Raw genomic sequence first — 12,322 nt, 5'->3', positions numbered from 1 at the left:
CAACAAGGAGGGATTGGAGCTTACGTTTAGATGATGCACTGTGGGCATATCGTACGGCATACAAAACACCCATTGGAATGTCACATTTTCGGCTCGTCTATGGTAAGCCATGTCATTTGCCCGTAGAGTTAGAGCACAAGGCACATTGGGCCGTGAAGACTTTCAACATGGACATAGATGCAGCGGGAGTTCATAGGAAGCTCCAATTGAATGAACTTGAGGAGATTCGGAATGAAGCCTATGAGAATGCCTGGATGTACAAAGCCAAGACCAAAGCATTCCATGATAAAATGATTCGAACCAAGACCTTCACAGTTGGGCAGAAAGTGTTACTTTTCAACTCTCGCCTACGTTTGTTTCCTGGTAAGTTGCGTTCTAAATGGATTGGCCCGTTTGTTGTTACTAATGTTTTCCCTCATGGTGCAATGCCAATCAAAAGTTCAAGGACGCAACAAGAATTCAAAGTGAATGGGCATCGATTGAAGCCCTATTACGAGATGTTTGAGGAGCATGTCGTGGAGGAGGTACCCCTCCATGCCGTGGAACCTAGTCAAGCTTAAACGGAGGTACCGTCCGGCTGCAAGACGTAAAAGAAAGCGCTACTTGGGAGGCAACCCATGCATTCAACAAAGGAAGACTTAGAAAGCACTCCAAATCCAGATTCCTAAAAAAACTCTTCTCTTTGTTGCTATTTCGTTTCTGCCTTGTTAGGTTGTTTAGTTGTTATTGTTTGTTTGTTTATTAATTGTGTGAGTCTATGATTGTAACATTGAGAAAATGTTTGATTTATTGATAGGCACTGCTAAACAAAGAAAGATGGTGCTTCACAAAGGTTGTTTGCTTGAGGCCCCACTACGTGGCTTTACTCTTGAAGCGGAAGGCGTAGGAACAGAAGGCATCGGAGCGGAAGGCGTAGGAACAGAAGGCATAGGAGCAGAAGGCATCGGAGCGGGAGGCATCGAAGATAGAGCATTCCAGGCCTCAATACTTGGCCAAGCGCTGGATGAGCCAGGAAAAAGGTGCCTCTGGAGGAAAGACGAAAACCTTTGACGGTCACTGTGAATCCGATCTTCAGACTCTTGCAGCTCATCAAGCTTCCTCTTCATGCCCGTCGAATAGTTGTTTGCAAGCACGTGCAAACTTCTATTCTCATACTTCAGCTGCTGGATCTCCTGCTTGAGACTTTCCACCTCTGCCATCAATGATTCCACCTGACGGGAGCGGGCAAGCAGGCGTTGGCCCATGTTGGACACAGAACTCGCACACTGAACACTAAGTGCGAGGAACTCTTGAACGACCAACTCATCGGACCGTCCTGACAGCAGCCTACTATCTTTCGGAGTGAGGAGGTTCCTAGCTACTATTGTAGCTGTTGTGGCGTCCTGCATCACGGAGTCTTCACCTGTGAGAGGACCGTTAGAAGAAAAGAAAGAAGGGCGCCATACGTTACCTTGACGCGGCGCGCCCGCATCACTGCTAAGGCTCAATTCCAAGCTAAGGTTCGATGAGTTTGCCATTTTTCAAAAGTGTTCAAGGAGAAGGGATGGAGTTAAATTTCAAAGGGCCGGAGTCGATTTTCAAGAATGGGAAATCTTCAGAGTGTGTTTGTTGTGGTGATCGATAGCTCAATAAAAAAGCCAAGGCGACGCGTCCACTAATTCAAAAAGCCGGAATTTCTGGCGTAATTTAGGCGACGCTTTCTCGGCTTTTCAGAAGGCGCGTTCAACTTTGTCAAAAGATTTCTTCTTTTCAGACAACACGTGGAGGCCATCATCACAACTACATATCTTTAGTCGACAAGCGCAAAGTTCGGCGACGCTTTCTCTGCTTTTCAGAAGACGCGTGCAGCTTTGTCAAAAAGGAGCCGCATCTGCACTACCACGTGTCGCTCAGAGACCAAAGGGGCGCCTGCTCAGAAATCGAAGAGGTGTATTCAAAAATCGAAGAGGCGCCACTATTTCAAAAAGCCGGAGTTGCAGGATCAAAACGTTTGTCGACAAAGGTAAAAAGTACCACCACTTGCTATTATCTCTATATATGTCGACCTTCGTCTTTTATGGCAGGGCAAACCTGAAGAAAATGCCCAACTCTCCCTCACCTCTGAGGGTGCACTCCCAGCAAAGCCTTTCGAAATACTCAATTCTTTCTTCTTCCCCAAAGATGATACCAGATGCCTGGAGTACATATGACCCAGGAGGAAACAGCACAACAAATACATGTGCTGATTCATTCACCGCTTCTTCAAGAGCAAAGGTATCTCATATCATCAAGGTCAAAAGCAAAAGTATCTCATATCATGCTCTTTCCCTGTCTTTTTCTTTGTCCTTGTTCTTACTCGCATGGCAAAGTAAAACAAGCAATCAGCCGGCACTTGGAGTCAGTCTTCCGTTCTGGAGCCAACTGCCTGGAATCTATTCCTGATTGCTTACCTAGCGTTGCTCTCGAGTAGTCATCTTCAACGGTTGATACACTTCCGGAGAAGGGACCACTTCTGCAAAGGGGAGCGAGTAAGGCAAGTGAAAATGATACATTGAAGCATGTGGAGACAAACATAGGCTGAGTTATCCTCCAACCCTTTTCAATACGAATTGGAAAGATTGAACAAAGAAACAGACCAAAAGGGTAAGCTCAGACCTTCGGGGAAGACCAAAAGAATCCTCCAGCCCAGTAGCACAAAGGAAAATCAATGATGGGCGGAAACCAGTTCGAGAGTAAGCCTGTGGAATCATCAAGATCAAGCCTCAATGCAATCAACAAAGAGAAGAGGGAATTTACACTCCATAACCAGATTTGCGTCCCTAAACTCTTCTCTTTGTTAATTACATTCTGCCATGTTTAGTATGTTTAGTTGTTGTTTGTGTGTTTACTTATGTTTTGTGTGAATCTATGCTTAAAACATTGAGGACAATGTTTGATTTAAGTGTTGGGGGGGGGGGGTAACTAATGTTGTTAATGCAAATTCGTGGGATTTTATCACCCATAACTTCAAATGTTGTTCCTTGCTGTTTTAAGGTGTTTTTAAGTTGTTTTAGAGTGTTTTAGTATGTTTTGTTTTTATAACTCCGAAAAGCACATAAAAATTTGAAAAATTGTTTTGAAAAGCCTAAAAAGAGTGTTTTGAGTCGTTTTTGTGAGTTTGTGTCTTAGGGTACCTTCCAACACAATGATAAGGATTTGGTTTATAATTGCATGACGGTTAGAAAGAGTTATAACATAGAGAAAAGTTTGATTTACTCTTGGTATATGCTTGGTTATGGTTATAATGTATGACTTCACATGCAATCATAAAAGAAAGAAAAAAAAATTCGTTTTGGTAACATGCTTGAAGGAAGGAACTCAAACAAACGCTACAACCCTGAGAGACTTGAGCCTATAACGTTCTTTGGAGAGTATAATCTGTGATTTCTTGTTTTCTAAAGTCGTTGCATGATCTCATTATTCTTTGCTTGGTTACTACTTAGAAGGCGTTTCATCATATAGTTCCAAATGCTAGAACTCATGCCCATTTCATTCAAAGCATGTTATTGATTTGCATAACACATATTCAAGATGAAGTTGTGTAGTTGCCACCATAGCCAAATAAGCCTCACTTCCCATATTTCGTATATGTTGTAAGTTGTACCCCCGTTGAGCCGTGTTAGCCCATGTTCTTTGTTAACCCACTTTTTCCTTACCTAGCCTAGTTTAGGACAATCCCCACCCTTGTTCTTAAAAGATAGTGAGCATGACTTAATTGAATTCCTTTTGAGTTACATTATGAAAGAAAATAAATGTGGGGGAGAGAATGTTTAAGTGTTTATGTTTTGAGATTCAAAAGAAAAAAAAAAAAAAAAAAAAAAAAAAAAAAAAAAGAGAAAAGAATAAGTGATTGAAGAAAGGTTCCAAAACACCAATTCTGGGCGTAAATTGTCTAAATTCTCCCTTTTTGTTCAAAAGTTGAGTTTTCATTCAAAAGTGAATTCTAAGTTGATTCAAATGCTTTGCTCACTATTTCTTTAAGAACCTTTGTTTTCCATATCCCTTCTTTGTTATCCACATACCCCAAGCCCCGTTACAACCCTTGACTTCTATCTTGAGTGTTGTGTATTTCAATTTGTGGAGTTTGAACTTGGTATGAGCTTATGGTGTCACTGGTTCTCGCGTCTAAGTAGTAGCATTCCATTCATGAGATCATATCTAAACATGCTTATTAACTCCAGAAATTGCGTTCTTTGTGATACTTATATGTGAGTGTTCGTTTTCATGTTACATCAATCTTCTCACATATGACTAGATTAGGGTGTGTAGTTAGAAATTCTAAGTGAAAATCGAGTGCATATCTTGTAAGGAATTGAGCAAATTCTCTAAGGCATGTTACTACATTCAAAACATGGTTTTAAATGCTTAATTGTGAACTAGTATATGGTGACTATGATTAAGAATGTACTTAAGTGTGAAGATGACTAAAATCTGTGAGAATGATGATTTTTAACATGTCATGTGCATTGGAAATCCCTAAGACGGTTGTTGGAAGGTTTAGGTTGGGTTTTACGTGTTTAGTGTCGTTTTGTTTATTTGTTTTTATTCTGTTTTGCTCGAGGACTAGCAAAAGCTAAGTGTGGGGGTATTTGATAGGAGCATATTCATGCGACTTAAATGGCTTGTTCTCGTGCATTTACGTTATGTTTCTCTCGTTATTTTAGTCCTTTATGCTTCTTTTGTGTGTTTTCAGGTTCTAAGGGCCTAAGGAGCAAGAAAGTGCATTTTTAGGCCATTTGGAGCATTTTTGGGCATGGATTGGATAGCTTATCCATGGAGCCAAGAGGATGGACGAATTTGAAGGCCTTGTATGCACTTGAAGACACAAAACAATGGCCCTAACCCAATCACATAACACCTTGCCATGGGCTTAACACAAACACCATTCCTTGCCATGCAAGGAGGAGCAATTTGGGTCCATTTCATGTACTTAAACTCTAGCCCAATCCACAATCACTTCAAAGCCATGCAAAACCTTTCAACACCCTTTAATCATCCCCCTTTAAGTTATGATTTTATTTCCTAACCCTACATGCATTATTTATTAGCTCCCATTCCCTTATGCCATTTTCAGATTTCCACCCACTAACCTAGTCATCAACACATGCATTCACTTCATCATTACACCACCACTCATTCTTTAATCCACATGCACATTCAATCATTCACTCAAGCACCCTTGTGCCATGTTTCCCCCTTTGTTCCCACCCATCACATGCATCATCATCAAACAAACATTGCAACCACATGCACCTAAAACTAATCAATGCCGTGCACTTCCCTTGCATTTTCAGCCATCACACTTCATCATTGCAGCCACCATTCACCCTAATTGTCAATCACATACTTTCCCATTGTATAATACATCCACATGCATCTTTAACCAACAAACATTGCAGCCACAAACACTCAAACACAATCAATGCCGTGCACTTCCCTTGCATTTTCAGCCATCACACTTCATCATTGCAGCCACCATTCACCCTAATTGTCAATCACATACTTTCCCATTGTATAATACATCCACATGCATCTTTAACCAACAAACATTGCAGCCACAAACACTCAAACACAATCAATGTCGTGGGGTACATTACAATTCCAGAAATTCCAGCTTTCCAACCTAGCCACATTCACATGCATTCACTCATAATCATTCACCAAACTTGCAGCCACATTTCCACCTATTCCAAGCTGTCATGTTCCCTCTCATTTACCTATAAATAAGCATGCAACCTAGCCACAAGGGAATCATCTCATTTTCATACACTTCACACAACACAAACACAACCCTTGTGCCGCAAATCCCCTTCCATTTCTGTGCAGTTTTTCTCCTCCATTGCAGCCACTATCCAACCACTTCCCATCCCTCCAAAACACTTCACATAATCCCCAAAGCTCACTTAGACCTTGTGCTACAACAACGAGGAAGAAAAGAGTGCCTAAACGTTCATACAATTCAAGTTTGAGTTGTTGGAATTTTTAGGTGTTTCTTTGATTTCAAAGTTTAAATTTAATTCTCTTTGTTTTGTACGTATGAGAATGGAAGAGAAGAGTGCCTAAACGTTCATACAATTCAAGTTTGAGTTGTTGGAATGTTTAGGGGTTTCTTTGATTTCAAAGTTATGAGGAACTAAACCCCCTTTAGCTAGGGGGTGATTCGAAACTATGTTTATATTTGCAATATGAATTGATTACTTTTGGTTGGAATTTCATAAGTTGTGGATTCAATTCGTTTAACTGTTTGATTGATAACTTATTTATGTATGTTCATTGAGATTGCAAGCTTAATTTTCATGCATGAATATGACGCTAGAATATAAGTGAGTTTCACCTAATCGTTATGAACTTATATTCACAAGTAGTGGAGGTTGCTTATAAACAATCGCGTTAAACGAATTCTTGGCATAAGTTTCATGCGTATTCCATAGTAACGAATGCCTCGTCAACACTTATAATTTTCATTGAACTTAATGATCTTTGTTGAATGTCTCTATCATGCGTATTCCATAGTTAGGGACTTTGATTAAGAATAATTTGGTTGTAATGCGTATTCCATTCAATCCAACGAATTTAGGGAAATCTGAAAGTTAATCTAAGCGGACCTAATTAACTTGGAGCATTGAGTTTCACAACTTATCGAACGACCAACTGAGAATCAATATTGTATGCAAGTGTAACATGTGTGAGAAGAACCCCTTGGCTATTCCATCATCCATATTTTCATCACATTCATATTTACGTTTTGCCTTTAATTACAATTTGTCCATTTAATTTAATCTCGTCCAACCACAATCACCCCTCTTATTTTGTTAAGTCTTATTCATTTGATTTGTCTTATTTTATGTTTTTGAGTATTTGGAGTCTTTTAAACTTGTTTTGATTCTTTTAGTTTGTCTTAGTGTTTTAAAAGTTAGTTTTTATGTTTTTAAGTCAATTTAGAAGGTTTTAGCAAGCCCTCCTAATCCCCGGTCTAGAACGATCCCTCACTTATCCATTCTACTACAATTGTCAAACGAGGGTTTAATTTGAGTGTCAAGTAAATCTGGCATCAAGGATCCCTTGCTGCTTTTATAGACATTTTAGCCCGACTGTTCAAGCTTTGACTTTTGGTGATGTCCTCCGAAACGTGGTAAGTCACCACTTATTTACCCATCCATACCCTCGAAAAGTACTTTTTGCTGGGGTGAGATACCCTTCTGAGTGTCACTTCTCTCTTAGGCCTATTGCCTATTCCTTGGCAAAAATGATTTTTAATTCTTCTTGGGTTGTTGCCTTGTATGTTCGAGCCCAATCGTCCATTTGGTTTTTGTGTTTTTAGGCCTCCACTCTCACTAAGCCCAACATTAAATATTCACTCAAACATTTTGTATAACAAATAAATGTATGAAACAGAGTAGCTAAGTTCCAAATTTTCAAATTGGTTTCTAGAATATTCAAATACATTCTAATTACTATTTAACATTTATTGAATTGCCAAATTAAATTGGATAGACATTTGAAAATTTTCTCCCGAAATCAATTGAAATTGGATTTTCTTATCTAAGTTGGACTCTATGGGGGCATTTAGTATTACGGTCTATATTAATTTTTATTTACAAGTTAGAGGTCTTAGATTCGGTTTTTGGCAAAAACAAATTCGAACCAAATTATTATAACTAGCTCATTGTGGAAGTTTACTCCACTCCCTCACTCTATAATATAGATAATTTTCTATGTATTGAAAAGTTGGACCATAGACGGTAGTACCAAAGTTAGCCATCCTGCTTAGACTTGGTGATCATGTCTTGTTTTCCGTGTTCGTGTCGTAGTTTCGTGACATTTTGATACCTTAACGAATTGTGTCATGTCAAATCCGTTAAAATGAACGGGTTATATGACCTGACCCGAACTCGACTCATTAAACTGATGGGTAATATAACCCAATCCATTACCAATTAAAGAAAATATATTTTACTTCAATAACTAATCAAATGAAGAACGTCATACTAAATTATTATCTACATACCATATTGTCACATAAATTTTTACTTCAAAACAAAAAAATACATTTGTCTTTCAATTATTATATATATACCTCAAAATAAGAGTCTAATAAAAAAAAACATTAGTACACAAAATATTAAATTTACAAGGATGTGCAAATTAAAAAATGAACATAGTTTTTGTCACATCTTGGCCTGGGCCCCCACCACATCCCGGGCTCGACTCCACCGTAGCACGATATTGTCCGCTTTGGGCCCCAACCATGCCCTCACGGTTTTCTTTCTGGGAACTCACACGAGAACTTTCCAGTGGGTCACCCATCATGGGAATGCTCTCGCGCGCTACTCGCTTAACTTTGGAGTTCCGATGGAACCCGAAGCCAGTAAGCTCCCAAAAAGTCTCGTGCTAAGTAGAGATGGGAATATAAATATAAGGATCACATCCCTGGGCAATGTGGAATGTTACAATCCACCCCCCTTAGGGGCCCGACGTCCTCGTCGGCACACCACTGCCAGGGTTAGGCTCTGATACCAAATTGTCACATCCCGGGCTCGACTCCACCGTAATATTGTCCGCTTTGGGCTCGACCACACCCTCACGGTTTTGTTTCTGGGAACTAATACGAGAACTTCCCAGTGGGTCACCCATCATGGGAATGCTCTCGCGCGCTACTTGCTTAACTTCGGAGTTTCGATGGAACCCAAAGCCAATGAGCTCCCAAAAGGCCTCGTGCTAGGTAGAGATGGGAATATACATATAAGGATCACATCCCTGGGCGATGTGGGATGTTAAAGTTTCAAGGTTGTGGAGCTTTCTTGAAAGTCAAAATATTGTCAATGAGACTGAAAACTTGCACGTTGTTTTTTAACAGTAAAACCTTTCAATTTTCATCAATCACCAAAGAAATTAGTACTGGTCTTCAAGAGTTAGATTGATGATGTTTTCAGTAAGACTTTCCACATTAGCACCCTCTTCTACATAAACTAAGCATAGAAAACAAACGGTAAGTTAGATTAAATCCTATTTCTATTATAGTAAATTTGTTTTTTTTTTTTTCTTTTTGTAGTTAAAATCACCAAACTAATGAGTTAAAATAGGTTACTTGCATACAAACTTGTATTAATGGGTGACCCGATAAAAACACAATTAGTTAATGTATTAACTTAAAATTCGCTATTTTTGTGTTAGTCGGTTGTGTTAACAAGTCGTGTGAGAAATTTTCAAGTCTAAATCTAATCCTGGTCATCCCACCTGATTCTTCTAGAATGGGGATCCTCTCTGGATCCTCTTTATGAGGATAGCGTGTCCATTCATCGTACATCGTACAGTCAGAAATCATTTTAAAAATTTTATTTAAAATTGAATACAAATAGTATTTGATAAAAACTGATTGCATGATTTACAATGAACAGATACGATTGAATGACAGAATCCTCAGGATGTGAAAAGGATCCTCGTTCTTTCTTCTGTCCAAACAAATTGATGTGGCAAACTAAATGGATAATCGGATAAAACCCCGTGGACGCTCAAGTCCTTTCGCCAAGAGGCAACCAACCATTGGATGTAACCAAGTGGATCCCACACTCAACTTTCCTTAATTCCCACTCAACACTGAAAAAGCAGCGGCGAAGGAGAGAAGAGGCTGAGGGAGTCTGTTACAGGACAGTTAGTCCACTCCACCGCTGCTAACTGAAAAACATTTAATAACATAAGAAGCTTCTAGATCCTACTCCTCCATGGCTGACGCCGCGAAATCCACGGGCACGGTCAAGTGGTTCAGCGCGCATAAGGGGTTCGGCTTCATAGCTCCCGACGACGGCGGTGAGGATCTCTTCGTCCACCAGACCTCGATCCAATCCGACGGCTTCCGGACCCTCTCGGAGGGCCAGATCGTCGAGTTCCTTGTAGATTTCAGTGAGGACGGACGCACCAAAGCCATCGACGTCGTTGGAAATATCACTCGATCCCGCCGTCCCGGCTTTGACCGCGGCCGCGGTCGTGGTGGATATGGAGGGAGAGTTGGCGGAGGCGGTTATGGAAGGTTTGGTGGAGACCCTGGAGGGTATAATGTAGCGAGAGGCGGCGGAAGGCGTGGCGGCTACGGCGGAGGTCGTGGGGGCGGCGGCGGTGAGTGCTACAACTGCGGTGGTATTGGACATTTGGCAAGGGACTGTACTCAGAGTGGTGGTGTGACTGGCGTCCCGAAATTTGGCGGCGGTGGACGCGGTGGTCGGGGATATGGTGGTAGAGGCGGCGGCAGGCGTGGTGGTGAATGTTATAATTGTGGAGAGGAAGGGCATTTGGCAAGGGAATGTCCCAATGATCAGAAATGATGATTTGGTGTGCGAATTCCTGTGGTTTCCCGCGCTTTTGTGTGGTTGGAGATTGCTTTTTTCACGAATCGTTGCTTCTTCTTGGGTAATTTTGTTAAGTTTTGCATGACTTGGGTGATTGTTCTGCATATATTAGATTAGATGGTAGTTTGTTTCTCCTTCTCCCATTCATTATTTTGGGTTCCTCAATTTTTATATCTATTCTTGTTGTTCAAATATGGAACCTGTGAAGGCTGAAATTAATGATCATGTTTTGGTGTCATTTACCACTTGCATTCGTTTAGTGTTTGAATTAGTTTTCGTTTTTCGTTCTTTGATTAGTGTTTAACTGGATTTTTGTTGGACCTTATAGATTATACTTGGAGCAATGTTATTTAGACACAAAATTGGCTGCACTCTTTAGGCAAGTCGCATATACAATGGTACGAGTCACATTAGAGAGTGTATCAACAATGTTATCAGTGTTGGATGTCTATAGGTTTGATGCATTTGAGTATTCGTAGTTTGACACCACGTACTGATTTTATCTATGTTCCGCTAGGATATCTCTATATTAAGTCTTAACAACAAAAATTGGCCCTCCTTTTGAAAGGGACGTTTAACTGTTATCACGGCCTTCTCATTTTTCTGGCTAGTAGTTGCGGATATAATATCTCATCCTTTGAATTGTTGTGGATGTTGTGGTCGCTGCTCAAATTTTGTCGTTGGAGGACGATTTTATGGTTTAGCTGTTCTATTGAGTTATCATCAATTGAATGGTAGCGGAAGGGCGGACCAACAACATGCTCATTAATTCATTTCATCCGCTTCCTTTGGAAAGAATAAGAACCACTTATCCTAGTTGATAATCCATGAGAGGTTAATATTTGACGAGTCGAGATTAGATTTTTCCCTTTTCGGCATGATCAACATCACTTTAAGTGATTGCCTCAAGTGTCCTTGTTCATCTCAAAATCTTAATATTTCATGACACGTCATTTTCCTTCGCATTGAACATTCACTGTCCCTTTTTTTTTAAACGGACACAGAGATGTATCCACAATTCCATGTGTGTATATCTATCAGAGTAGGGTGTGTAAGTGAAAGGCTATTTGCTGCGATAACTTGGTATTCGTAGGTTCAAGTCGAATGTTCAAGCTGCATGGTAGGTACATAGTTATGATGATCTGATCACGATAACAAACTTCAAGAACATTTTCGATCATCCGTCAAAGAGCTTGTGCTAATGTATGTACTTGCTGATGCCCTTCTAGAGCTACTTATCGTGAAGATGCACCTGCAAGTGTTGTTAATGTGTAAATTGATGAATTGATCAAAGAGGATTACAAGGTTACTTAGTGTTGTGTCTTAGCTTATAGGCTGAGATTGAGTGATCAAATTGTAATGTGCTAGTTAAGTCTTATAGGGCTTGATAGTGGACAAGTGTCTTAATCTAAATGGTGTATAAATGGATGGTTGAGATTGAATTGAGGATCTCTCTCTCTCTCTCCTCCGATGGTTATTTTGTTGGTATGTGAGCTCACATGCTCAGTGAGCACATTCTGAGATATATGAAAGAAGTTGCAGAGTAACATTCTCTGCGTTTTTTGTTCGAAATTCCTTGCTTCTTTTCTTCTTCTTCTTATCTGAGTAATCTGCATTTTTCTTAGTCACTAACATGGCCTCAAAGCCAGGTTGGGTCTAAATTTATGGGCGTCGTGTTTGTTAGGGTTAAGCTCAGATTCACAGCAACAAGATTATTGCAGTGATTCAAGCTCATATCAGTGATCGAGTCTAACATGGCTAGATCTAGAGGATGAGAACTTAGAGCGCCAGTCTTCAATGGCGAGAATTTTGATTTCTAGCAAATCAAAATGAAGACCATTTTCCGTTCACACAAACTGTGGGGTCTGGTTAAAAATGGGTACGAAACTCTGATGAAGAAGAATGAGGAGCTCACGGAGACAGAGAAGAAGCTGATGCATGAGAATGTGGTCAAGGATGCT

The 12,322-nt window shown here is 40.2% G+C and overlaps 1 protein-coding gene across 1 annotated transcript; it reads left to right on the top strand.

Annotated features, from left to right (window-relative positions):
• The first annotated feature begins 9,582 nt into the window (after positions 1-9,582).
• Positions 9,583-10,599, top strand: LOC137715725 (cold shock protein 2). The gene has a single exon (XM_068455070.2). It carries the CDS (start codon positions 9,741-9,743, stop codon positions 10,335-10,337), a length of 597 nt encoding a protein of 198 aa, XP_068311171.1. The 5' UTR covers positions 9,583-9,740; the 3' UTR covers positions 10,338-10,599.
• Positions 10,600-12,322: the final 1,723 nt, after the last annotated feature.

The sequence above is a fragment of the Pyrus communis genome, chromosome 15 (assembly GCF_041283825.1).
Source record: "Pyrus communis isolate YQ-2024b chromosome 15, ASM4128382v1, whole genome shotgun sequence".
Lineage (NCBI taxonomy): Eukaryota > Viridiplantae > Streptophyta > Magnoliopsida > Rosales > Rosaceae > Pyrus > Pyrus communis.
This window is presented reverse-complemented; position numbering and strand designations above follow the sequence as displayed.